This window comes from Vicia villosa, linkage group LG5, assembly GCF_029867415.1.
Source record: "Vicia villosa cultivar HV-30 ecotype Madison, WI linkage group LG5, Vvil1.0, whole genome shotgun sequence".
Taxonomy (NCBI): domain Eukaryota; kingdom Viridiplantae; phylum Streptophyta; class Magnoliopsida; order Fabales; family Fabaceae; genus Vicia; species Vicia villosa.
In genome coordinates this window covers 142820782-142847230 of record NC_081184.1, presented here as the reverse complement: position 1 = coordinate 142847230, position 26449 = coordinate 142820782, and the positions used below count along the sequence as shown (strand labels likewise).

General features: G+C 33.6%; 3 protein-coding genes across 3 annotated transcripts; 1 reads left to right on the top strand and 2 right to left on the bottom strand.

Moving 5' to 3' along the window:
• Positions 1-2644: 2644 nt before the first annotated feature.
• On the top strand, positions 2645-4244 carry LOC131607618 (gibberellin 20 oxidase 2-like). Its single transcript, XM_058879596.1, has 3 exons — positions 2645-3182; positions 3331-3652; positions 3830-4244. The coding sequence occupies exons 1-3, from the start codon at positions 2668-2670 to the stop codon at positions 4097-4099; spliced, it is 1107 nt and encodes a 368-aa protein (XP_058735579.1). The 5' UTR covers positions 2645-2667; the 3' UTR covers positions 4100-4244.
• A 261-nt stretch (positions 4245-4505) lies between these two features.
• On the bottom strand, positions 4506-5168 carry LOC131607619 (nuclear transcription factor Y subunit B-3-like). Its single transcript, XM_058879597.1, has one exon. It carries the CDS (start codon positions 5166-5168, stop codon positions 4506-4508), a length of 663 nt encoding a protein of 220 aa, XP_058735580.1.
• An 8581-nt stretch (positions 5169-13749) lies between these two features.
• LOC131602870 (probable methyltransferase PMT26) lies at positions 13750-18687 on the bottom strand. The gene is made up of 9 exons (XM_058875090.1): positions 18320-18687; positions 16471-17658; positions 16232-16381; positions 15680-15950; positions 15384-15494; positions 15123-15297; positions 14744-15016; positions 14450-14644; positions 13750-14342 (listed from the first exon to the last, which is right to left on the bottom strand). The coding sequence occupies exons 2-9, from the start codon at positions 17611-17613 to the stop codon at positions 14114-14116; spliced, it is 2547 nt and encodes an 848-aa protein (XP_058731073.1). The 5' UTR covers positions 17614-17658; positions 18320-18687; the 3' UTR covers positions 13750-14113.
• Positions 18688-26449: the final 7762 nt, after the last annotated feature.

Sequence of the window (26449 nt, the reverse complement as noted above, 5' to 3'; positions counted from 1 at the left end):
GCTCTGATCCGTCTTTGAAGGTCAAAAATATTATCTCGCATATCGTTACAGCCTACAACTACACTCCATCTTACAGAAAGGCGTGGGTTGCAAAAACAAAGGCAATTGAAAAAGTCTACGGCAATTGGGAGGAGTCATACAAAAATCTTCCCTGCTACCTTACTGCGCTACAAACTTACGCACCTGACACTGTTTCTATTCTAGAGACACTGCCCGCACATGCCCCGGATGGGAACCCTGTCCAAGGAAATAGAATATTCCATCGCCTTTTTTGGGCATTCAAACTTTGCGTACGAGGATTTGCATATTGTAAACCCATACTTCAAATTGACGGAACATGGTTATACGGAAAATACAAGGGAACCATGCTTATGGCGGTTGCATAGGACGGGAACAACAATATATTTCCAGTGGTGTTCGCAATTGTTGAAGGTGAAACTACTGCGGCTTGGATTTTCTTTCTAAGAAATCTCCGAGAACATGTTGCTCCTCAGCCGGACCTCTGTTTAAACTCTGATAGGCACGCTTCCATTGAGAATGCTTATAACAATCCATCAAACGGATGACATGACCCACCATCAACCCACGTGTATTGTATTCGCCACATCGCCCAGAACTTCATGCGGGAGATCAAGGATAGGCAGCTCAGGAAGGCCCTGGTCAATGCTGGTTATGCATTAACCCAACCTACATTCCAGCATTATCGGGGTGAGATTGTAGTGACAAATCCAGATGCGGGAACTTGGATAGATAACATTTCTAAGGAGAAATGGACAATGGCTTATGACAATGGCGTGCGATAGGGACACATGACGACAAATCTGGTAGAACCCATGAATGGAGTTTTCAAAGGAATTCGTAATCTTCCTATCACTGCACTAGTGGAGGAGACCTACTTTAGGATGGCTCCGCTTTTCTCAACGAGAGGCAAAAAGTGGGGTGATGTTAGACAATCGGGTCAATTTTTTAGTGATAGTTGCATGAAATTTATGCAAGAGCAATCGGCAAAAGCAAACACTCATCAAGTAACTATTTTCGATCGATTCAACCGCATCTTCAGTGTTTGCGAAACAATTGACCACAATGAGGGTTTGCCAAGACAACAATATCGAGTTCTGCTAGACGACCATTGGTGCGACTGGGGAAAGTTTCAAGTTTTCTGTATGCCTTGCTCACATGTCATAGCAGTATGTGCATTTGCGCACCGCGACGCAATATCACTGCTGTCTCCAATTTACAAGGCTCAGACATTGCTTCGAGTTTACAGTGTTGTGTTTCCAGTGGTGGCCAAGGAGGATTACTGGCCTGAGTATGATGGGGAGGTAGTTTGGCATAATGACGCAATGCGGCGAAAGAAAAAGGGTCGCCCCAATAATACGCAGATTAGAACCGAAATGGACGTCCACGACAAAATGGAAAGAAAATGCAGCATTTGTCGTCAGGTGGGGCACAATAAAAAAAAGATGTCCTAGTCGTGGCTCGACCTCGTCGCAAGTTTAATCTACTTTGTATTTTTTTTATGACAATGTATCAATTTCTTTACCACCTCTTGTAACCTTTCCTTAGTCTTTCATCAATAAAGTGTGCTTTAGTAAAAAAAAAACCGAAATCGACAACATAAACATTATTTAGGGTTAATAGGAATTTTACGAACTCGATTTATCAGACGTTTTTACGAAAATAAAAGACCGGAATCAAAAACTTTGCGCGAAAATACATGAAAGGGATTATTTTAAAAAAAAAATACCCCAACACATAGGAGCCAAATGCGGCTGCCTTTTCAATCAATCTTCGGCCGCTTAGTGCCGCTATTGGTGCGAGTTGTAAGGAAGGAGTCTTGGTCTCGAGTCGAGCTGGGGCGTCATTTCATTCTCGTAACGGGAGTGAGTGCACCTCAGGATTAGACAAGTGACTCCCTCGCAGCGGTGGAAATGGCGCCTATGTGTTGGATCATGAACTCATGCGCCAATTCAATTGGCAAGAAATTTTTTGCCCTAAAATTTTAGTGTTTGCGCCAAACCATTTGGCTTGCAACACATTAATGTACCATTTTCCGGTGTCCCAAACCTATACATTTTGGTAAATAATCTGAAAATATGGTTTTTTTTGTATTTTTTTTTAAACATGGTTATTTAAATTTTTTTTCCTCGAATATTACTACAATTCATCTTGTATGTATCGATGACACAATTTAGGTTAAATATTATTTAAAAAATTATATTATTTAAATTTTATTAAAAAAATAAATTTCGTTAAATATATTTAATTTTAAACCTCCTGGATAATTTTCAAAATAATCTCAAAAATATAATTTTTAAATAAGTTAATATCATTACACTAATTCCTTTTTATAAAAAACGAAACATGTTTAAGGTTCATTGTGTCCAATCTATATAAAGTAACATATATTTATAAAGTACTAAAATTTTAGTTTTCCAAATTCCAATATGATTCACTGAATTCTATAAATTTTTCTTGTTACATTGAATTGAACCGAAGAACAATTTTATAAACAAAAAAATAATAATTAATAGTTTTGAATACATTCTCTTTTATATAACTTTTTTTTGGAATGAAAATAGTATTTATATCTTGCTTTTGTGCAATAACAATACTCATGAAAGCTTGTTTTTAATATAAATCAACCTCTCCTAATTTCAAACCAAAATGGCACCAATCGCTGCTACTGTTTCTCCAAATGAAAATGAGTTCAAAAGCGTTATTGACTTCAAGTCACTCCATAAGCAAGCAAATGTGCCAAAAGAATTCATTTGGTCTTCTGAGGATTTGCTTGAAACCAGCCAAGGAGATCTTGATGTGCCAATCATTGACTTAGGAGTAGTATCCAATGGTGATGCTGCTGCTTTGGAAGCTGTTGCAAAGGTTGTGAGAGATGCATGCATGAAGCATGGATTTTTCCAAGTCACCAACCATGGAGTTGCTCAAAAGTTGATTGATGCTACTAATCAAGAGTTTGTGTCCCTTTTTGAACTTCCTTTGGATAGGAAGGCTAATGCATATAAGGCTCCGTGGGGTTACTCATGTGCTCATGCATCAAGGTACTCTGCTAGTTTGCCATGGAAAGAGACTTTTACTTTCCAATACAAACATTATGATCCATCTGAGACACAAATTGTTGATTTCTTCACTTCTGTCCTAGGTGATGACCACCAACATGCTGGGTAAGAATCACTCTTTTATTTGCCCTATTTTTATTTTTATCCGTTTCTTATGCTAACCTATAAGCAGGGTTGTCTGGCTGTCTCTGAAGACGTGCAAGACAGACCACTGTACAGAGTCTAATTTTTTTTTTCTTCTTGATTGGAATAGGTTGGTTCTCCAGAACTACTGTGATGCCATGAAGAAGCTATCTGAAGTTATTTTGGAGTTGTTGGCGATTAGTTTGGGTGTGGATCGAATGTTTTACAAGAAGTTTTTTGAAGATGCTGAAACAATGATGAGGTGCAACTCTTATCCTCCCTGCAGTGGCATCCAAGCTGGAACCCTAGGCACTGGTCCTCATTGTGATCCCACCTCAATCACAATTCTTTTTCAGAACCTTGAAGGTCTTGAAGTTTTTGTCGATGACAAATGGCTCGGTGTTCGTCCTCAACCCAACACCTTTGTCATTAACATAGGTGACACTTTTAAGGTATGCATGTATTTATAAAGAGACTCTCATAAGAACAGTCTCATTTTAGGCTCTATATCTAAGGTTAATCTAAACTAAGGTTTTAGATCCAGTTTTCAATAACAGTTGCAGTCGCATAAAGGTTTTCGCGATTTAGATAAACAAACATTCATAATGATATTTTTTTTGTTGACTTAGGCATTGACTAATGGAGTATACAAGAGCTGTCTCCATAGGGTGTTGGCTAACAAGGAGAAGGACAGAAAGACTCTGGCTTTCTTCATAAATCCAAAATCAGACAAAATTGTGAGAGCGCCAGAGAACATCTTGGGAAGACAGGAGCCAAGGAAATATCCTGATTTCACATGGTCACAACTTTTCAAGTTTACACAAGAAAAGCATCGAGCCGATCCCAACACTCTTCCAGATTTCGTCTCTGAGATCAATGCCAAAGCATCAAACATCTAGTTACTTTCAGTTTGATGCTCAATAAAACTGTTTTTTTATATAATAATCGCTACAATTGTTGTTAGTCTTTTTACTATGTATGCATTTATATATTAAATGTACAACATAGAATAAGATATTAACATTCATATGGTTTATGTAGCTCATATGAGAATCCACTCTACTCAAATAATATGAATAATAAACTTTTTATCACTTAGTGTAACTTTATTTTTTGCAATTTATCATTTTCCTCATCAATCTTACATGACACAATCACAGATAAAAAACTCAAGAAAATTTATTTTGAAAAGTGAGACAAAAACCTTACATGCATGCATATTTAAATTATTATATTCTTATAGGCATATATATAAAAAGAACACTACATCTAAAATTACATTATAAATTGTTATATTGGTCTTACTCATTCATACCAATGGCCTAAGGAATCGATCTGATCTTGCGGCCGTAACTGTTTTTGAATCGAATTGGACGAGAAAGGTAACGGAAATGGTTGATCATTGGTGACATAAGAAGGTTGAGAAATGAGATTTGTTGAAGTATATACACTATTATTGAAATGTTGATTATTTAATTCATCTTGATTATGTTGTTGATGCTGTTGATGTTGATGTTGTTGATGTAGCCTTTGTTCAGATCTTTGTTGTTTAGGGACATTAACTTTCTCACCTTCGATATCTCTATATTTTTGAAGATAAGATTTTAACGGTTCAACGTAATCTTCAAACCCTAAAGTTGTAATAGCCCAAATGATATCATCACCATTGATAGTTTTTCTCTTTTCTCTTTGACATTTATCGGAGGCTTCTCCGGTGACGAAACTTATGAACTCGGAGACACATTCTTGAACTGTTTCTTTTGCGTCCTTTGAGATTTTGCCGTTTGCTGGAATCACTTTTTTCATTATTCTACCAACGTTTGCTATGGGAAGAAAACGGTCTTGTTCTTTATTGTTGGTGGTAGTGTTGTTGTTGTTATTATGATTGTTGATTGTTTTTAAAGATTGAGTTTCAGGAATTTCTGTGGTGAATCCATTTGGCAAAGTAGTATGAGTTTCATCATCCATTGGAAGTGATTTTAATTTTTTAATGAGGAATTAGATTATTATTATTAAATTTATATTTTACTTAATTGTATAGATAGATAAACTGAAAGTGAGGCATAAAAATAGGCAAGTAAGAAGGACCCTCAGACTCGCTCTTACTTGATGTAACTGCCAGGACCCAATCCAATTCCAACTTAGATAACACTATTATTGACCTCTTGGATTGCCACACTTAGTTAACTTTTTACTTTTTTATAATTATAATTATTATTCTTATTATTATTACTGTAAAAAGAATATTATATTATTATTATTACTTTTTGTTTTTTTATAATTATAATTATTATTCTTATTATTATTACTGTGAAAAGAATATTATTATTATTATTTTTATTTTATTTTTTTGGAGCAAATGAAGAATTATTATTGTAGTACCCTATAAGTTTTGTTTGTCTGTTTTGTGATTTTGTAGCTTGGATCCCTTGTGGATCAGCATGTACTTCATTGATTATTATTATTATTTAATATTGTAAAAAAACATTATTATTATTATTATTCTTTTTATAAACAAGTTTTATTATAAGAGAATAAAAATTCTCGAACCCGATTACAAAAACACCGAGAAACTACTCAGAAAAGAAAAGATTACACACCAAATGAAACCTAAAAGAGATAAAACAAAGGGTTTTTATGAAACTCATATAAGTTTAATTTGGTATGAATAATATTTTCGATAAAGGACCACCTCTATAACAAAGCTTTGATATTTCAAACAACATCCAAAATGTTCCAAACCTCCTCTCTAAAAATAATACCGTTCCTTAGTATTATTATTTAATACTGTAAAAATATTATTATTATTATTATAAAATTAAAGTTAATGCATTGACCGTATAATTCAATAGAATTTATTCATCAGTCGTGTCACATGGTTGTGATTGCAGTGTAAAATTAGTATCGTGACATATTTTTCTCTATTATTATTATTATTTAAGTGAACAAAATGTTCAATTAGAAAAAGAAAAAAAAGTTTGATTTGGGTAGGGGTGTTCAAAATCGAAGCGGCCCAACAGAAAACCGCAAAACTAAACCAAACCAAATCGAAACCGAAAAAAACCCGTTTGGTTCAGATGTGTTTGAGTCATTTTCTAATAGAACCGCGCGGTTCGGTTCGATTTGCGGTTTGTATTTTGCAAACCAAATCAAACCAAACCGAATTGCGTTACAAAATATTACTAACTAATATATATTTCTTTCATTCTTTAGAGAAATCAAAAAATATTGTATGTATACTTTATCATATTCTTTGTATGATATTTATTTTAATTTACATATTAACAAAAAAATAATAAAATATTATTCATTTATAAATACTATTTTGACAAAATATATTTTATCGTATTATTTGCATGATATTTATTTAAGAATGCAATTTCATGAATATCATTCTTTAGATTTAAGATAAACGTGTAAGACACAATTTTATGTATCAAATTTTAAACTTATTTTGATAATTACAAACCTTTTTTAGAAAAATCTATGAATGATAAAACACAAAGTTACATTTTCCTCTATATGTGTATAAATGGCTCAATAATTTTTTTGTAAAAAATCGAACCAACCAAACCAACTTAAACCGCATTAGATTGGTTTGGTTTGGTTCGATTTTATTTTTAAAAGTCAATAGAACCAAACCAAACCGCACGTTTTTTTCCCTTGCGGTTCGGATGATTTTTATATTTGGTATTGCTAACAAAATCTAACATTGACAGCCAAAAGGATCTTTAACTTTGTTGACACTTTATCTGCTTATTTATGACGATATGCACTCCAAAAAATTGGTTCTTTATAAAAATCATGACAATAACACGGGTAACAATTTCGGTCATAAATCCATCACTCATCCATTCATTAGTCCAAAAAACCTCATTAATAGATTGAATTAGTTTCGTAGTTGGAATCAGTGTTATCGATAATGAGGAGGTAAAGTTTCTTGCAGTGATAGATTGAATTTGTTTCATAGTTGGAATCAGAGTTGATCAGTGAATGAGGAGGTAGAGTTTTTTGCAATGGTCTTGAGTTTCTGATATGGTGGAGAGTGAGTTTAACTGCAAGGTTAATACTTTAACATTCAAGTCAGTATAAGAGTGATAAGTAATGTATGAATGAGAATGAATTTGAATATCAGAGAAATTGTGTGTTTTTCCTTTTAAATAGAATAAATGATTGACAACTAAAAATGCAGATCACGGGCAGCCGTCAGATTAATCTGAACGGCTAGCAAGGTTCTCGTGTGTAGAACCTATCTTTTTTACAGTTTATCCCTCTTACTTCGCCTTTAGGCCTTTACCCTTTTAGCCTTGGGGTGGCTTGTACCAACTGCCCCAGAATAACATGTTGATTGAACGCATGGGCAGAGCTATAGCCCAACGAGCTCGGGCACGCGCCCGGGCTCAATCCCTCCTATCGTTGTATACTCCCCACACTAATAGTCGATTTTTAGACAACATCATGGACAAAATTAGTAATTTTTAGACAAAATTAAGGGCAAAATTAATAAAAATAGGGTGTAAAATTTTTGGACAAAATCAAGGGCAAATTTTTTAGACTAAATCAAAGGCAAAATTAGTAGAAACAAGGTGTAAAATTAATAAAAACAGGGTGTAAAATTTTTGCCCAGGCTCCCTAAAATTTCTGGCTCTGCCACTAATTGAATGTAATGAAAGCTATAATTTATGAGGTATATCATTAAACAAACCTTAACAACAACATATCACTTTTATCAACAACAACATACCTTTACAACAACATTCACTTTTTATCAACATAAACAAAATCATCAACAACATACAACTTTTATCAACAACAATATACAACTTTTATCAACGATAACATACAACATCTATACACATAAACAGAATCATCAACTACATACAACTTTTATCAACAACATACCTTAACAAAAAATAAAACATATATTGACCAAAAAAATCATCAACAACATACAAATTTTATCAACAACAACGTACAAAATATATCAACAAAAATGAAATCATCAATAACATACAACTTTTATGAACATAAAAAAAAAATCATCAACAACATACAATTTTTATAAAAAACATACCTTAGCAACAATATACAAGATATATCAACATAAACAAAATCATCAATAACATACAACTTTTATCAACAACAACATACAACATATATCACCAAAAACAAAATAATCAACAACATATAACTTTTATCAACAACAACATACCTTAAACAACATGTAACATATATCAACAAAAATAAAATCAACAACAACATACAACTTTTATCAACAGCAACATACCTTAACAACAACATGCAATATATATCAACAACAACAAAATCATCAACAACATACAACTTTTATTAACAACATACCTTAAACAACATACAACATATATCAACAAAAACAAAACTATCAACAACATAAAATATGGAAACGTCTCACGTACATGAAATATTAAAAGGAAGTAAAAAAGTGTTTTGTGTAACATCATTCCTTGATCCATTAGAGTTGAAGAAGATGTGTTGGAGTTTTGTGGAGAATTGGTATGCAACCATTCATGGAATTTGCTTCTCTGAGTTTGATTCAAATTACAAAATTCCTTTATTCGAATCAAACATATTGCACAAAAAAAAGAATTTTCTTATGTCTGTGTGATTCGAATATACTTGACTCGAATTGAACACAAATAATAGATTTTTGTTTTTGGCTATGTGGATCTGATTCAAATCAGAAACTTTTTTTAACTTGAATTATAAAAGAGTTGATTTGAATTATGGGATCAGTTTTTCTTAGTTTTTGGATCTTGATTCAAATCATTTACTTTCTTGACTCGATTGATACTTCTTGTTTATGAATCGAATCAAATAGAAATTTTCTTAGGTCTGAAGAATGTGTCTTCAAAATTCCAAAACATTATGAACAATATATTTAATGATTATTCGCACTTCACCATAATTTATTTGGATGATATCCTAGTTTTTGCTGATTCTATTAATCAACACATTGACCATATGAATAAATTCTATGAAATAATTAAGTCTAATGGTCTAGTCCTATCTGAAAAGAAATTAAAAATATTTCAATCAAAGAAATAAAAGATAAAATCCAGTTACAAAAATTTCTAGGTTGTCTTAATTATGTCTCAGACTTCATTACCTACCTTAGAACTCTTTGTGCACAATTATTTAAACGTCTCAAAAAAAAATCTCCCTCTTGGGATGATTCTTTGTCTTAAAGTATTATTCATCTAAAGAAAATATTCAAAAAATTATCATGTCTAGGTATCCCATGTCTAGGGATGGCAACGGGTCGAATCGGGTGTGGGTTTTACACTACCCAAACCCGCACCCGAAATCGCTACACGAATCCGAAGACTTTTCGGGTGACAAAATAACACTCACGCCCGCACCCGTTGGGTTTGTGTTTTTTCACCCAAACCCACAGCAAAATATATAAAATACATTTTTCCTACAATTTTCCCCAAATAAATGAGAATGTATATAGAGGGCTTATCTAGTGAGAATGAATAATTTATATGAGAATGTGAGAATGAATCTGAACCATTAGATTTTAAAATAAATGGTGGAGATTAAATGTCAATATTTTTTTCTCTCTCCTCCATTATTAAAATAAATGATGGAGGAGAGAGAAAAAAATATTGACACTTAAATCCACCATTTATTTTAAAATTTAATGGTTCAAATTCATTCTCATATTCTCACATAAAAATGTCATTCTCATATATATATATATATATATATATATATATATATATATATATATATATATATATATATATATATATATATATATATATATATATATATATATATATATATATATATATATATATATATATATATATATATATATATTAGCGGGTGTAATTTCGGGTTTCACACCATCCAAAGCTGCACCTAAAATATCGGGTGGCACCCGAACCCAGTCAACTCGGGTTTTCACCCGTTGACTCGGGTTCGGGTGCAGGTGGACCCTGCGAGTTTGGGTCTGCTTGTCATCCCTACCCATGTTCTAGTGCCAAACTGATAGTTGAAACAGACAAGCTGTCTGATATTATTTTAGAACTTGATCTTCTGTCCAATTAAATTACAGCACTATTAAAACAGAAATTTTAACAATTGTTTTATGCATTATGAAATTTAAGATAATTTATTTTCAAAATAATTTTTATTAAAAAACTGATTGCAAATTTACAAAAAAAATGTTTAACAAAAGGATGTAAAAAATTTAGTTTCAAAACATATCTTGGCCAAATGACAATCTTTACTTGCATGTTTTGATTTTGAAATCATGCATATTTAAGGAATTAAGAACGCTTTGCCAGATTTTTTAACAAGAGGATTTCTGCAGCGTAACCATGAGCAACAAAAAGACAAACAGTAAAGCATCTTATGGTCCTCCATTACAAACAAATGATAAGCATATTATTTTGGGTTCGCCCACCTACTTATCAAAACTTAATCCTCCTAGTTCATCCTCTAAGGGGAATGGAGTCAAAAAGTTAATCCTCCTCCTATGAAGATGACAACTTTTATTTAAAAAAAAAAACTTTCATTGCCTATTATTCCTCTAGAATCACATTACTATCCTCAGGACTCTACTTTGGTACAAGTTATTACAAAAACATTTTCTCCTTGATTCTTCTTTTGCCAAAAGATACTTTAAAAACAAGATAATTTATGAGTTTATTCTAGTAGACTCGGATTTCATTACTTTCACTCATGAATATGAGAAATCAGTTATTAAATTTTCAAAGTTTAAAATTAATGAGGTATTATCACCCGCTGATTGTAATCTTCCTCAAACACTTATTAAATCATTTTCAAGAGAGTATATTTCTCAAAGTTATAGCTATCTTGATTATATGGATGTCTGGTCCAATTTTTTTGTGTAAACCTTTTGAACACACTTGGTTCATTTGATTTAATAAGAGTATTTCATTATCTATTCCTAACTAGTTTATAGAGTGGTTTAATGTGTATGGACTTAATGAAGATATATTTCCAACTATTCCACCAAAACTTATACAGAATTTACTTCCATCGTTACGTGCCCAAAGCACAAATATTTGCTGGCTTTTTATGTTGTCTTTGGCATTAATTGGATTACCTCTTGGACTTTCTCTTCCAAATAAATTTGGCCGGAATGACTAGCCCGACAATTAGTTAAGAGGATATCTATTAAATGGTGGGTTAGATTTAACCCTGAATTATTATCAAAAACAATATCAGGGAATTGGTTTAAAGATCATCTAAAACTTTGCAAGACTTCGTCTGCTTCCAAAGATCCAATTTTTTTGGCAGATAAATCTAAATTCATAGTCGCGCTATCTTCTGCCGTGGATCCCAAAGAGTTCATAGAAAAATTAAAAGATGTTATGTCAGCTTTTTTCCAAAAGTGATAGTGCCTCCATCACATTCGACCTTACATTGAAAAATGAAGACGACTATTACGATAGTCCAGATCTCTAAAGATAGAGATCTATCATGTATCATGATATTATTAAATTGCAAGATAAGAGTTGTTCCTATCAACATTAAAGCTAATTTGACTTTTGTGTCAACTATTATTAAAGTTACTTTGGCTTTTGTGCCTAAAAGATAAGTATAAAATTATTGTTATCTTTACGGTTCAAAAGGATTCTCTACATCACTCATCTTGGTATTATTAAGTGTACTATTGTTAGCTACTTTACTTTTGCTTTTTGCTTTGGTCATATGCGATAACATGAGCAAGCTAACCGTGTGAGAGAAGAGCGAAACAACCACTTTCAAGCGGCACTGAACAGAGACTAACCATGAGGAGAAAACACACAACGGCCGCCGCGTGAAACTCATCGACGAAATACTCTCAAGAAACACGGAGGCGTAGAGGAAGATCCTGATCACACCACCGACCAACTTGGTTACATGCTGAAGTCGAAAATTTGGATTTTTGGAGAGAAATAATGGCGGCGCTGAAAAGATTTTGCTAGATGAGAGGAAAGAGAATGTAACGTATCACAGTAATATATAGAGACACAGAAAGAGTAAGTCCGATAATACCTCCCATTAATACTTTTAAAAGTTGGAGTTTTTTAGGTGATTGGAAAGTGAGTGTTGAAGTAAGAATTGCTTGTAGTACTACTTGTAGATACTACAATGATTATTAGTTAAAACTAAAATGAAATTATTCAATAAATACTAAATTGCATACGCTTTTCTCCCTTTTGGTTTTCGTTCAATTATTTTTATAATTTTAAGTGAATTTCTCATTACACCTGTAAAGTGTGAAAAACATCCCTGAAAAACCTCAAAATACCCTTCGGATATGCATATTCGAAAACACCCTTTTTATATTTTAAGATGTTTCGGATATGCATATCTGAAAACACTCTTCTTAAAACGTTTTTTATTTAAATATTGGATTTAAAATGTCAGAGATTTTTTCGGATATGCATATCCGAAAAGATCCTTTATATACGAAAGCATAGAAAGCTACAATTTGAGATAAAATTTTCTCATCTTATCTCTTATTTGCTTGCATTGGTGCTGATTTGTGGAGGAAGAAAACTGCGTTACTTCGGATATGCATCGTTCACCTTCACTTGACGCCGAATGAAACATCAAGTTCACCTCATTTGAGCTCAAGAACGACGACGATTTAGAAGTTATGTGGACAACTTTTCAACAATATTCTTTGAAGGGTCCGATCGAATTGAATGCGAAACTTCAAAGATCGGGAGAAGATGTTATCAAAATGTTGTGTCGTCCCCAACTACCCGCTTAAAACAAACGACGACGATTTAGAGGTTATGTGGACAATTTTTCAACAATATTCTTCGAAGGGTCCGATCGAATTGAATGTGAAACTTCAAAGATCAGGAGAAGATGTTATCAAAATGTTGTGTCGTCCCCACCCACTTAAAACAATATGTAACTTTAAATTTTTGTTCAATTATTTATGGTAAATCTATGCTTTGTTGCTTTGTTGTAGTGAATTATGTCCCAGACATGTTTTTGAATATGCATATCCAAATTAACCTTATCTTTAAAAATAGGTGACTTCAGATATGTATTTTGCGAAAAATATCTTTTAAAAAAAATGTGACTTTGGGGATGCATATCCGATCACATTTTTTATTTTAAAAAATTTACTTCGGAGATGCATATCTAAAAATATAAAATACTTTGGAATTTTCACCGAGGATTTGTGACTGAAGAAGCATATGGGTGTAATGAGAATTTCCCTAATTTTAATTTAAAAGTTTGATTAAAAATTGTAAAATAATTTAAAGACCTACAGGGTAAATAAATAAACCTAGATAAAATCATTTCACTCTTAGACTTGGGTAGAAGCTATCTACACAGCACTTCATTGCACCATGTAAAATAAGTGACTGTAACCTATATATTAGACTGCTTCAGGTAAAAATAAGTGATTATAAATTGTAATCAATATGAGACGCATAGCTGGAACACGTTACAAGACCTCTCCAGCTCTCTTTTTTTCATTAATAATAAAAACAAGTAAACGAAACAGATTTTTGTTTTCAAATAATAGATTTACAAGACACCGAGTATTAGTATTAGTATACTGTTTTTGTTCTTGTCCAAATATTCAATTACAAAACTAATACCAAATTTTGGTGGACTTCTCACTAAATTTTTCCAGAATCGTAACTATCAAGTATCCAAGGCCTCTACAATTGCAAGAATTTGATCAGAATTCCTTCACTATGGCGCCATGTTACAGCAAAATAAACAGATCTCCAAACAGTGGTGATCAAAATAAATTACCAAAAGAAAAAAAAATAAATGCCTAACTTAACAATACATGAATAATGGCAGAAACACACTTACACAAGAATTTTGAGCAACTAAAACCAAAAAACACCTAACTCCTGTTGGCATATCGACCATGCTTAGGCAATAGCATACTCTACTGTTTCCAATTCTGTAGGCCGCCACATGGACTTTTGGACGTATAAAAAGCCCTCTGTTTCTTTCGAGTAAGTCATACGAACCTCCCACTGCATAGACTTCAGCAAGCCCTGAAGCTCATTAATGATCTCAGCAGTGTCTCGGACAATAAGCTTTCCCTCAGGCCTGAGAATTCTATCAACCTCAGCCACTACAGCTTCAAACTTGCATCTGTTTGACCAATAAACATTTCAAAATGAGATGAACATACAGATTGTTTCTTTTCTGAAAACCAAGGTTTGCAGGTAATGATCAAGAAATGAAATAGGCATTAGTACCTTTTCTTAAGCTTTGAAAACAAATGATCTGCGTGAAGTAAATCATAGGATCTGGGATATGTGCTAAATGATTCACACCAATCATGATATATGCCAAACAGCCCCCGTTCATAAATAATAGGAAGTGTGTCTGGTGAGTCTACCGGGACCACATTCATTACCCAAATTTTCAAATCTCTCAAAGCTGCTGCAAGCCTGGAATCCAAAAACAAGAGGAAAGTTTCAGAAACATGAGACAATAATCGCATGTCAATATAATTCAGAGTATCATTGGAAACAACAATTTTTGCTTACCCTCCATAGACGGATCTCATGTCCATGACATTGCGCACATTAGACCACTGAATGCCCATCCCATTTAGATAAGTCTTGGACACTACGCGTTTCCAGTATTCATAATCAGCTGCAAAATCTTCGGGAGCAGGCTTTCCATAAACTCCAACTTCAGAGTTTGATAACCAGTAAGGTGATTGGCCGAGTCTTGCTGGCCATTTGCCTGGCCACTGTGACCCACGTTCTGTCGAACTCACTGGCACTTTGTGCATGCATGATTGCAATGTAATGTTCCTGTGAGGAAAGAGGCCATCAGCCACATATTACAGACAGAGATATTTATCTCCTAATTTTGTTTTTAATTTAAAACATGCTAATGGCTCAGTCAGAGTAGAAATACCACGCAGCATTAGGATCATCAGAGTCTTGACATAGAGAAGGCTCATTCTTGGTACGTTTCTCATAACACTCATTAGAAGTTGGCTTCCTGTATACAGCTATACCAACTCCATTAACTTTATCCTTGCTGATATTTACCACTTCCCAGCACATGGCTTTAGTTAGTGCCTTCATTTCTGTAAATTTAACTCAAAATGTCAAACTAATATATCAAATTTTAAATGCTTGAAAGAAGCAGATAATAGTGGGCGCTATCATTTACCCTTCCATATTTCTACATCTTCAGCAAGCTTCTGATAAATAGGAGTAGCAGACCATACAAAGAAACCACCAGGTCGCAATACTCTATTCAGCTCCAAGAGAAGTTTTCCACCTACACATGCACAAATATTGAGCTTCTATAATAAAAGCCAATTTACTAACATGTTTTATATATGCTCTAAATGCCCAAATGATGCAGGAGAAATATTAGAATGCTGCAAAAAATTTCAAGCTTGTATGACCAAAAATTCATCTAATCGCCACTATGAAGGTTAGGTTATTGACATGTTGAAATACCTTCTATATGCCATGGAACTCTACAGCGTGCACAATGGACTGCATCAAATACTCTAGCAGGGAAGGGAAGCCTCTTTGTGCCCATCACAGCAGATATAGCAGGAATTCCCCTTTCAAGTGCAAATTGTACCTGAGCTTCATGTTCATCTTTTGGTGCAAATGACATTGCAAGTACATCTCTTTCAAAGAGAAAGCCACCAAAACTGGCAACACCACATCCAACATCTAATATCACACGTGTTTGTTTGCCCCAAGCAATATCAGGTACGGACTGCATCATCAATATTCATTATAAGTAAAATACTTAGCAGCATCACGAAAATATATTAAGTATCTGCAATTCTGCATAGCAATTCTAGGATGAAAACATTAAAATTATCATTTATATGTCCTCCAACAACCTAAATGAAATCTTTCGGTAAAAAATTTCAAATGAAGATGATATCTCCTAGTGCGCAATAAGTGCATAGTTCCTGACTGCCTGATTTTTGCTATACAGGCACGAGAAAAACAATCTGTGATTAGTTGTCACCTGTAACAAAATATATTTACCTGTTGTATAGTGTCGATGTAATGAAGTGCACCATGTTTGAATTGGGTTCCACCACCAGGAAAAGTAAGATACTCGCCTGTAACTTTTACCCAATTCTGGTGCCCCTTATATTCAGCAAGCTTACTGTGTGGAACATTGGAATACCATATCTAAAAGAAAACAGAAAATTATTATTTTTTAAATAACAAAAATGATAAATTAAGAATGAAAATTGACATGCATTCTAGTTTATTTTTACCTTCTCTCTGCTTTTGGGCCACTCAATTGGGCGTTTATATCCTTCAGGAATAGGGACAAGGCAGGTAGGAGGATCTTGAGGACATTGCCTTTCTCTGTGTTCATAGTGTTTAGTAGTTCGAAGGCTTTTAATTGCCTTCAAGTTGTCAAGGCATGGAATGTAATCAGGGCCAGCAGTGACATTGCATAGTTTCCAATTGAACCCAGTAAACTCTTTGGAGGATTTTTGATACTCCTTTTCATTCTTTGACTCTGCTGCCTGAGTTGAAAAAGAACCATTTTGAGTTGTACTTTCATTCAGAAGCTCGGACTGGGCCCCAGAAGGGAGTACCTCATTAGAGCCCTGGTTGTTGGTATTTTCTTCAGTTTTCTTCTCGTTAGAGCTTTCATCAGAGCCCTGGTTATCATTTTGATCTACCTTTCCTTCTGTTTTATTATCTGTTGTTTCATTGGAGTCATCAGTTTTATTTCCACTTTCATCTGAACCAGGGTTATTCCCCTTTTCATCTGAATCAGATTGTCCGTTGCTATTTGATTCAGATTTCTTCTCACTCTCAACAGAATCGGATTTATTTTCACTCTCAACAGAATCATACTTCTTCTCACTCTCATCAGAATCAGACTTCTTACTCTCAACAGAATCAGACTTCTTTTCGCTCTCATCAGAATCAGATTTCTTGTTGCCCTCGTCAAAAACAGGTTTGTTATTACTCTCATCCGAATCAGAAGGCTTCACGTACTGAGTTGCATCAGTATAAACCAGCTTGGTATCTTCAGGAGCCTTATCAGAAACAACTACCTGTTTTGCTGGAATAACAGGATTGTTTTCGGATGTAACACTGCTATCCATTTTGGTTGCATCCTGAGGCAGATCTCCCTGTTTATCTTCAAACTTCTGAGCATTGTTATTACTGGTATCACTAGTGGCTTCACTTACCCGATCCTTCAGTTCACTCTGTTCTTTCACCTCATTCTTATTATTCACCGAAGACTCATCTACATTTTGCACAGGAACTACAGAATACGATGTCATCATCCATAGCCCAACCAAGCATAGAGCCACAAACACAACAATAGTCACAGTCGAACAGTACCCCGACGGAGACCGTTTGTTATCTATTCTAGAATATTTCGCTTGCGCCATGTTGCCACGTGTCAGCAGATGGAGTGTTTTACAGCTAGTTTAGACCTGATCATCATCATACAGACAACAATTAAACAACATCCACATTTTTCATCTTGTATAGTAATAATATTCAATTCCCAAAATACATAACATGAATTACCAAATCACAGATAAAATCAAATCTGCTAGTACAAAAACTAATTAAGATAATCAAATTTAGAATACTTAAAAATATTGGATTATATTATCTATAAGAGCTTCCAATCCAACCACATCATATACAATGTAATATAAGGTTTTTTAATTCTCTTATTTTGCTTCATTAACAACATTTCCAAATTATGATATTATTTATAAAGAAAAACAGTAAATAGACAATTATTAATATATATCATTTCTCTCAGGTAAAATGAAATCATCGAATTATTAAAGAAAACTAACAGATCTAATAGATTCATCAAATACACGTGAGATAGAAAATCAAAACAACGGCATAAAAAGCGTATGAGAACATTTTCAACATGGAATAACCAAACAATCAGTGAAATTCAATATCGAAGACTGTGACACGTACAGTTATTACCGCAAATTTCAGATCAACGACAATTTTGAACAATTCAACAATTGACAATGGAAGAATACAAAAGGAAAACAGCGTGAATTGAATGCGAGAATTCTGTGAGTGTGTGAGTGTAACGGAATGCGAAAATTAATTAGACGTTACCTTAGACTATTCGGAAAGAATCAGATCTGAGAGAGAGGGAGAGAATCGCTATCTCCGCATTGTGTTACGCATGAGGGAGGAATGAAGGAAGAAAGAAAAGGATGAGAAATGAAATCGACGTGAGGGAAAGAAGAGTGAGAGAGGTGTTATATATATGAAAGGGAAAATGTTACGATTTGGGGCGGTGGGGTAGAGTTGATAAGGAAAAGAATATTGAATTGAATTGAATGTGGGTTAAGGGAAAGGAGAAAGGAAAAAAAGAAAAGTAAAAAGAGAGAGTTGAAGTGAAACAGAGACCAAAGGATGGAAACGGAAAAACAGTGACTACGAGAGAGTGACGGCCGCATGAAATCCGTGAAACCAGTGTGAATCAGCATGCGTGAGTCCGCTAAATTAAGACCCGAATTGCATTAATTTCGCTTACCATTTTTCTTACATCTAAATATCTGTCAACAAAACTAACCAAGCTTTCCTTCTCTTTTTTGGTAACAACTTTTTTTAAGTAAGATAATTTCATTAAAATAAGTCTAAGGTAATTTCATTAACAGCTAAATAATGGAAAGCTTGGTCTTAAAACAAAATTAAAGGTAAGATTTTTAAAAATAATCAAAAATGTAATTCGATCTGAGTAGTTTTCAAAATTCAAACACGTAGAAATAGAACTATGCGATTTTTTCTAGTTTTGAATCGATTTACTAATTTAATTTAAATCTGTTTAATTTAAGTTTTGAATTATGAAATGTTTTGAATGTTATAAAGTTATTTTCACTGTATCTTTTAAATGCTAAAATGAGAAATATATTAACGATCAAAATAATTCATTTCAACACAAGATATATCGAAGATGACAAGAAAGAATCTAAAATTACAATACAATATTCTAGGGAAAAAAATAGCACAAGGCGGTCTACGTAAAAGTTGATAAGCAAGTTAAAGGATTAATTTATAGAATTGATAATCATAATCAAAAGTAAGATATTTCAACTTTAACAACCAAAAAGACTAAAATTTTACCCTTTCAGATACCGCACGCAAGTGATCCATTTTATTATGAGAAATATGAATGTTTCGCTCTTTCCAAATAACTCAAATCATAGAGAGCCAAATAGTATTAGAAGCAACCGATCTTTTTTCGAAAAACCACCTGGCCCGTCAAACTGTAAGAGATGATCTAATAACTTTCCTTGAAATGTCGTTGACAACTTTAGCCAATTAGAAATAATAGGCCAGAGTTTACCAATAAAATCACATTTTACAAATAAATTATCCACGTCTTCATCCACGCCACAATTTGCCACACATCTTTGTTCGTTCATAGCAAGAATATCTTGTCTAGCCAAATTGTCGTTTGTCGTAGTATGATGCAGAAACAACCGCCCGACAAAAATAGAAACCTTAAGTGGCATAATCTTCAACCACGAAATTTGAGAGTTGGCCTGATTGTTATTGCCGTCAACTTCAGACAAATTTTAATAAGCACTGTTGACCGTGTAGCAAGAAAGGGTGTAAATTTTATACCAACGATCTTCTGCGTCCACCTCCAAAACAACTAAAGTTAACTGCTCAATACACTCTCCCACTAAATCCTCCTCTCACGCAAGCAACCTCCTACATCACTTCCATGCCTAAGCATTCTCCCCTACCCCTAACTTGTTCATTTCTACGACTGACGCTGTCCTATTCTCTGCTAAATCAAACAACCTACTAAATCTTACCTTAAAAAGAATACCATTATGCCCAAGGATCATTCCAAAACAGAGTAGAAGCTCCATCTTCTATCTTTCAATCAATGTTATCGAGGAATCGCTATCCATTTACCAAATTAGCGCTCTCCCTTATGTTTTTAAAATTACTCAACCAAACAGATCCACCACATCCCCAAAACATAATCGCCTCCTCCTCACCATACCGAACATACAATACCTATACCAAAGACTTCCCGTCTCATTTAGAATCCTCCAACACCATTTGTTAAGTAAGACTAGTTAAACGTTTTTCAACCTCCTAACCTCCATTTTGTTTTTTCAAACAAATAGTATTCCATTTAATCCATGAAAATTTTCTCACCCCTCCCCCTTAGAAAAATGCATTAAAAATATATTCAAATGACGATATGATATTTGGGGGCGCCTTGAAGAAGAAAGGAAAGTAAACTGGAATGGACGACAAGACAAACCTAATGAGAATTAGATGACCCCTCATAGAGAGAAAGCGACTTTTACACCCCGATAGTCTTCTTTTGATACGATCAATTAGAGAATATAAAAAATTAAGCTTCCAAGAATCACCACCAATAGGATGCCCTAAATACAGAAAAGGTAGGCGGCGGTGTGTCACGGAGCAAAAAATTGCCTAAGCGTATCGAACGTTCGAAATACAACATAGTCGCCGCCGAAGTTTATTTATTCTATAAGAAAAGGGAAAATATCGATAAAACCCTAAATGAACAAAAATATGGTCGTGCCCCAACTAAATACGGTTGATTTTAGTGAACAATGTTTATGTTGCATTCTCGCAGTTAACCATTGCTTGTATGCTCACGCATGAGAGACTTAAGTGCCTCTTTGTATTGCGATAGAATGGATAAAACAACATTCTTTTATGAAAAAAGTTGGTGGTCGCGCTAAGGCAGACAATGATAGTTTGATTAATTGGATTGTTTTTAAGCGAAAGATAAATGCTCATTTGGACCGAGGAGTGCGCCTCGGATCCGATTATTTGGGAATCAAAAGGATGTTCATCCGATTGTCTATTTTCATCCATGTTTTATTTATTAAAATTGTCTTTGTGGAATAAGAGTAATCGATTGGAACAAAGTGTACACTTTGCATCCTATTACTCAAGGATCCAAAGGATGTGCATCCAGTTTTCCTTTATGATCCAAGTCTAATTATGTGTTTCGACAGAAGACAAGTAATCATTTTGAACAAAGCATATACTTTGCGCCCAATATGTTTTCAATTGCCTTTTCTTGCATTTGTTTATGATATAAACAAAAAAAAAAGTTAGATAAATAATTTTATATTTAAATGAATATTTAAGAACACAAACCTTAAACCCAAATAATTTTCTGCTCCTGCAATCCATTATAGAGAACTCTTCATGACAAAGACTCTTGCAAATCTTAAAGTAGAGAATAGGTTCAAGCATTTCATGATGTTGTATTATCAATTTTTGATATTTAGATTTTTTGTATAATGAAAGTTATTTAGGTTTCACGCGGATCACTAATGGTAGTGTCTTGAGCGTTGATGCTGTGAGAAAAATATCCAAGTTGCATTAGGCTTAGTGAAATTAACAAAAGCATAACCTTTATTCAGTCTAGTTACAACAAATCTTTATTCTTTTGAATGAATATCTTTGCTGAAGAGAGCTTCCTTCATTGTCTCCTTGAAGAAAGAATGAATAAATGGTTTACAACAAAAAGAGAAGGGAGCTTCCTTCATTGTCTCTTTGAAGGAAGAGTTTTCTGCACTTGCAATCTATCAAATGAGCAAAAGTACAACAACAACACCAACAACAACAATAACATCAACAACAAAAATAACAACAACACCACCACCAACAACAACAACAACAACATTATGTGAGATAAATTGCAAGAGAAAAAATATTTTGTTCTATAGGAAAATTGAATTTTTTTTTGTCTTGCAATCCATCCCAAAGAATGATGCTAGCGAGTTTGAGGCGGCTACAAATAAGCAAGGAATAGGGTAAAATATGTTGCTTTTATAGTGAAATTTGAATATTTGATCCCTCAATTATATTGAATTTGATCTCTTGATTATATCGAGAAACCGAAGAGTTAGTTGTTTTAGTTTACAATTATAATCAAATAAAACAAACTCCAAAAAGCAAGGATTTAAAGCGTGTCCTGATTAATGTTTAGAAACTGAGGTAAGTTGTTACTTTTATTATTATAATAAAAAAACATGGTGGGCCTAGGCTTAACACCTCGTTTTTTATTTCTAGTTTACGTGAAAGCTTCGTCATGAAAAGCGTTATTTGTTGTAGTGATTCAAAATTTTGTTCATAAAACCAGATACACAACAATGGTAGTAATAACATTCAAATTCTTACTTATTCATTATACATAAATTTTAGCAATATTCATAGCACGAATTTACACATCAAGCATGGCAATTATCGTTGACTATACATAATTATATTCAAGAACTCATAAAATGTAACAATAGATAAAATCTGGAGGAGGGTGGGGATCCCTCTCTACCCTTCATGCAATACATATATATTCAAGTAGTCCCTCCTACCTTAATTTCCAAAGCTAATCAAGGTCTTTGGCTATGGTGTTCTTATCCTTCTTCCTGAAAGCCTTGTTTTTTTCTCAAATTCACAACTTCTATGACTTACAAGTTTGCCTCCCCTCACTTTACTATTTATTTTAACCTAAAATATAATTAACTTTCTTTTCGCACTTTTACCGTTCAAACTATCTTTACTTTCACCATTTATCCTTATTTTTCTAATAATTATAATTTCTGCCTCAATATCACTATTTCTCTTATTCTATTATTATTCTGTTATTTTAATTAAATAAAACTCCACAGACTTCAAATAAACCCTCGAAAATCACATAACACGTGCTATCACCAAAATAAATAATTAAAACTAAATTAAATTACTCTAATAATCAAATAAAAAATAAAAAACCAATTAAATATATTAATCATATTTGAGAATTGAGATGTTACCCATAGTATTCTGAATGAAAAACTAAAACACGAGGCACGTAAGCGGACTGTTTTAAATAATGATAATAACATTACAATAAAATATTGTTTATTTTATTAAGTTTATTTAAAAAAATAAGAGAATTTCTACCTAGACCCATTATCACACACCAGGGCCAGTCCAACCCGTTTAGAGGCCTAAAGCAAATTTTAAAGTGACGTCTTTAAAATGTATTTTAAAATATTAATTTTGTGGTTGCTAAGAGTTGAACTAAATATCAATAGAAAAATAGGCCTATATATTAACAATTCAACTAAAATAATATATGTACTTCAAATGTCATTATATGTTTTTATATCTAAATAGAAAAAATCGAGGTCTTTTTAAGCCCAAACTTTTGAGACCTAAAACCCTAGTATTAGGGGCTTGGCCCTTGGGCTGGCCCTGTCACACACTTGCGAATTTGTGAAATTATCCTCCTACTTATAGATGTATTTTCGGAAGCATTTTTAAAAATAAAAAAATTGATTTTTTACGTAGATGTATCTACATAAACGTTAAACCATAGTTAAACTTGAAAAAATTTCAAATTATGAAATCTTCTGTAGCTACATCTACGGAAGTTTTTGAAATATTATTAATTATAGTAAATTAAAGTAATTGAATAATCAAAATTGCATTACCGAATACTCTATTTTAGATACAAAAGATTTCATGAATTTAAATTTTTTTAAATTTTTTTAAAAAAATACTTTCAAAAATACATTTACGAAAATATCATATAGTTAGTTATAAACGAAATTTCGCATAGCGTATTTGAAAAAACCTAAAAATAAAATGTATGGTTAGACCTTCATATCAATATTTCTTTCATAAAAAGAATAGTAAAGATTTGTTATCTATTTTAATTATTTATTCTCTTCATAAATATTCCTTGTACGTACATCGACCGACCTGAGTATACATTATCTAAAACGTGGTACCCACCACCACATTTATAGGGATGTTTGTGATCTAAAATATTCTTCTTTATTATTCTTATCTCTCACTTTCATTCATAATAATAACAGAATGAAATTGAACTCAAACAAGAACAGAGGAATATAATGCATGCATGATGTCGCACATCGCGGATCGGTAGCAGAACGCGTTTAATAGAAGGGAACATGAATGATGATAGGTTGGCTTGGCTTGGAGACCCACTGTCATATCCGCGGTCCAGGACAGTCACAAGCTGGTTTGTTTGTATGATGTATTTGTTTGGTGAACAAAGTGGCGTCTAAACTTTAAACTAGTACTGTAAAAACTAGTTTGTTTGTATTTTCCTGGGATCAATTTATATTGAATTAATTTTACTTTTAAAAAAATTAACCTTTATTAACTATTTGTTGGGAGAGTTTTTTACTAGAAAACATAGATACATAATGTTGGACTATGCACCTTTGTGAGAGACACACCACTTATTTACCCAAAATCTTAAGGTGATAGGTGAGTGGGTTCTCCCACCTAAAAATATTTAAGTCACCATATTCCTATTCAATGTGGGATTATTTCCCCCACACTACTCACACTTGCTATATATTCTCGACACTCCCTCTCAAGTGTGAGTCCACAATGATTCCCCTCAAGTGAAAGTTCTTTCTTGCACATTCACTTGTACCGCACGGAACATTTCTTACTCACCACTTTTGTGACATCGTTGACATGGAACGTTTCTTACTCACCACCTTTGTGGCGCCGTTAATTTTTTGATACAAGTAAGTCGATCCCTTTCTCGAACCAAAGGCTCGTGATACCATTTGTTGGGAGAGTTTTTCACTAGGGAGCATCGATATATAGTGTAGGACTAGGCATCTTTATGGGAGACACACCACTTATTCACCCAAAACCTTAAGGTGTGTATGTGGTTTGTCTCTCACAAATGAGTGTCCCAAGTGTAAAATGATCTCTCATGTTGACCCCCGAATTGCCTCTAATAAAAATCCTTTATCCAAAACATATTTTTGACACTAGATGTATTGGACCAAAAGGTGAGTAATCCGATTGTATATCCTATTGACATAAAAATTATAGCTTCCTTAAATTTGATCATTCTCGTTTTAATTGATTGAGTAATTTATCTTCATATTCTTAAGTTTATTCCTTCCTTCATTGTCTCTACCACTATTAGATAACATATTTCAAACACGGTCTTCTTAAACATCAATCAAATGCAAATTCAATTGTTACCATCGAAACTTGGGCTTCAGCTTGTACGACATCATATTGGCCAGATGTCTCCCAATTCGTTCTCGCAACAATACAATTGTATTTGTTGTTTTTGGATTTTGAAAATAGCCACAAAAGATGTTAGCAAGGTGAATTGTAGAACAATTCGCTCTCTTTAAGGCATTTCGCAACACTGTCCAATAATATGCAAAACAATCTAATTACCATGACGCCTCTAAGATAAAACAGTCCAGTTCAATTATACGAGCACTACTTGCACGGTATGAGATTATTCTAGAGATACATCTTCTGATGGTGTTAAATCACTCGATGATGGTGTCAAAATCACTCGTAATATTTGAATACACCAGTCGGAGATGGCGCAAAACAAGCCAATCGAAAAACAGAAAAATATTTTTTTTAAAAGAAGTGAATATGGGAAAGAAGAGAGAGATTTCGGATTGTGAAACCAGGTGTGAGAAATCGAGTTTGGGAAGCCTCTATTTATAGGCGATGATCTGAAAGAAGTGGGAGAAAACCATGGGATAGAGTTGAACTGACCCAGTCAAAAAATAGGTAGCGACTAGCCTTTTTTTACTTGGTTTGTAAGTCACACGCTTACTCTTATAGGGCATAATTTCCACCAGATTAATTAATTAATAATAATTGATTTCCATCGGATTAATTAATTAATAGTAATTAATTTCCATCAAATTAATTAAATTCCGATTAATTAATTTTTTACCAATTTGAGTTTTAAAAACTAAATGGTCAAGGCCCGAGTCCAAAATCGACGGAGCTGGCCGAACAGACGACTGCGATGATGCACGCGTTGTGAAGGTGACTTGGCGGTGTATCCTCACTCCTTTACAAAATTGGGTACCCCTTGGGATCTAACCCATTTTTCCCATTTGAAATATATATGCAGTACTAATATGTGTTATCTTTCCTATGTGAGACAAAAATGAATCTTTTCAATTACCAACAAGTCATCGACATATAAGAAGATGATTGTTATATCTTGTGCCACAACTTGTACATAAACATCATATTCATATTTCCATTTGACAAATCGCAATTCGACTAAGTATGAGTCGATTTTCTTGTTCCATACCCTAGGTGCCTGCTTGAGGCCATAGAGCGTTTTGTGCAACTTGAATACCTTCCTTGCTTCCTCGTGAATCACAAACCCAAGAGATCGTGTAAGGCGATTCAAAGGGGTCAACACGA

Bases quoted from the DNA above. Each gene is read 5' to 3' on its own strand.
- LOC131607618 (XM_058879596.1), top strand. From the start codon at position 2,668: ATGGCACCAATCGCTGCTACTGTTTCTCCAAATGAAAATGAGTTCAAA. The intron at 3,183-3,330 runs GTAAGAATCACT...TGATTGGAATAG, and splicing joins GATGACCACCAACATGCTGG to GTTGGTTCTCCAGAACTACT. The intron at 3,653-3,829 runs GTATGCATGTAT...TTGTTGACTTAG, and splicing joins ACATAGGTGACACTTTTAAG to GCATTGACTAATGGAGTATA.
- LOC131607619 (XM_058879597.1), bottom strand. From the start codon at position 5,168: ATGGATGATGAAACTCATACTACTTTGCCAAATGGATTCACCACAGAA.
- LOC131602870 (XM_058875090.1), bottom strand. From the start codon at position 17,613: ATGGCGCAAGCGAAATATTCTAGAATAGATAACAAACGGTCTCCGTCG. The intron at 15,495-15,679 runs GTATTTCAACAT...GTGCATGTGTAG, and splicing joins AGTTCCATGGCATATAGAAG to GTGGAAAACTTCTCTTGGAG. The intron at 14,645-14,743 runs GTAAGCAAAAAT...TTTGGATTCCAG, and splicing joins ATGAGATCCGTCTATGGAGG to GCTTGCAGCAGCTTTGAGAG.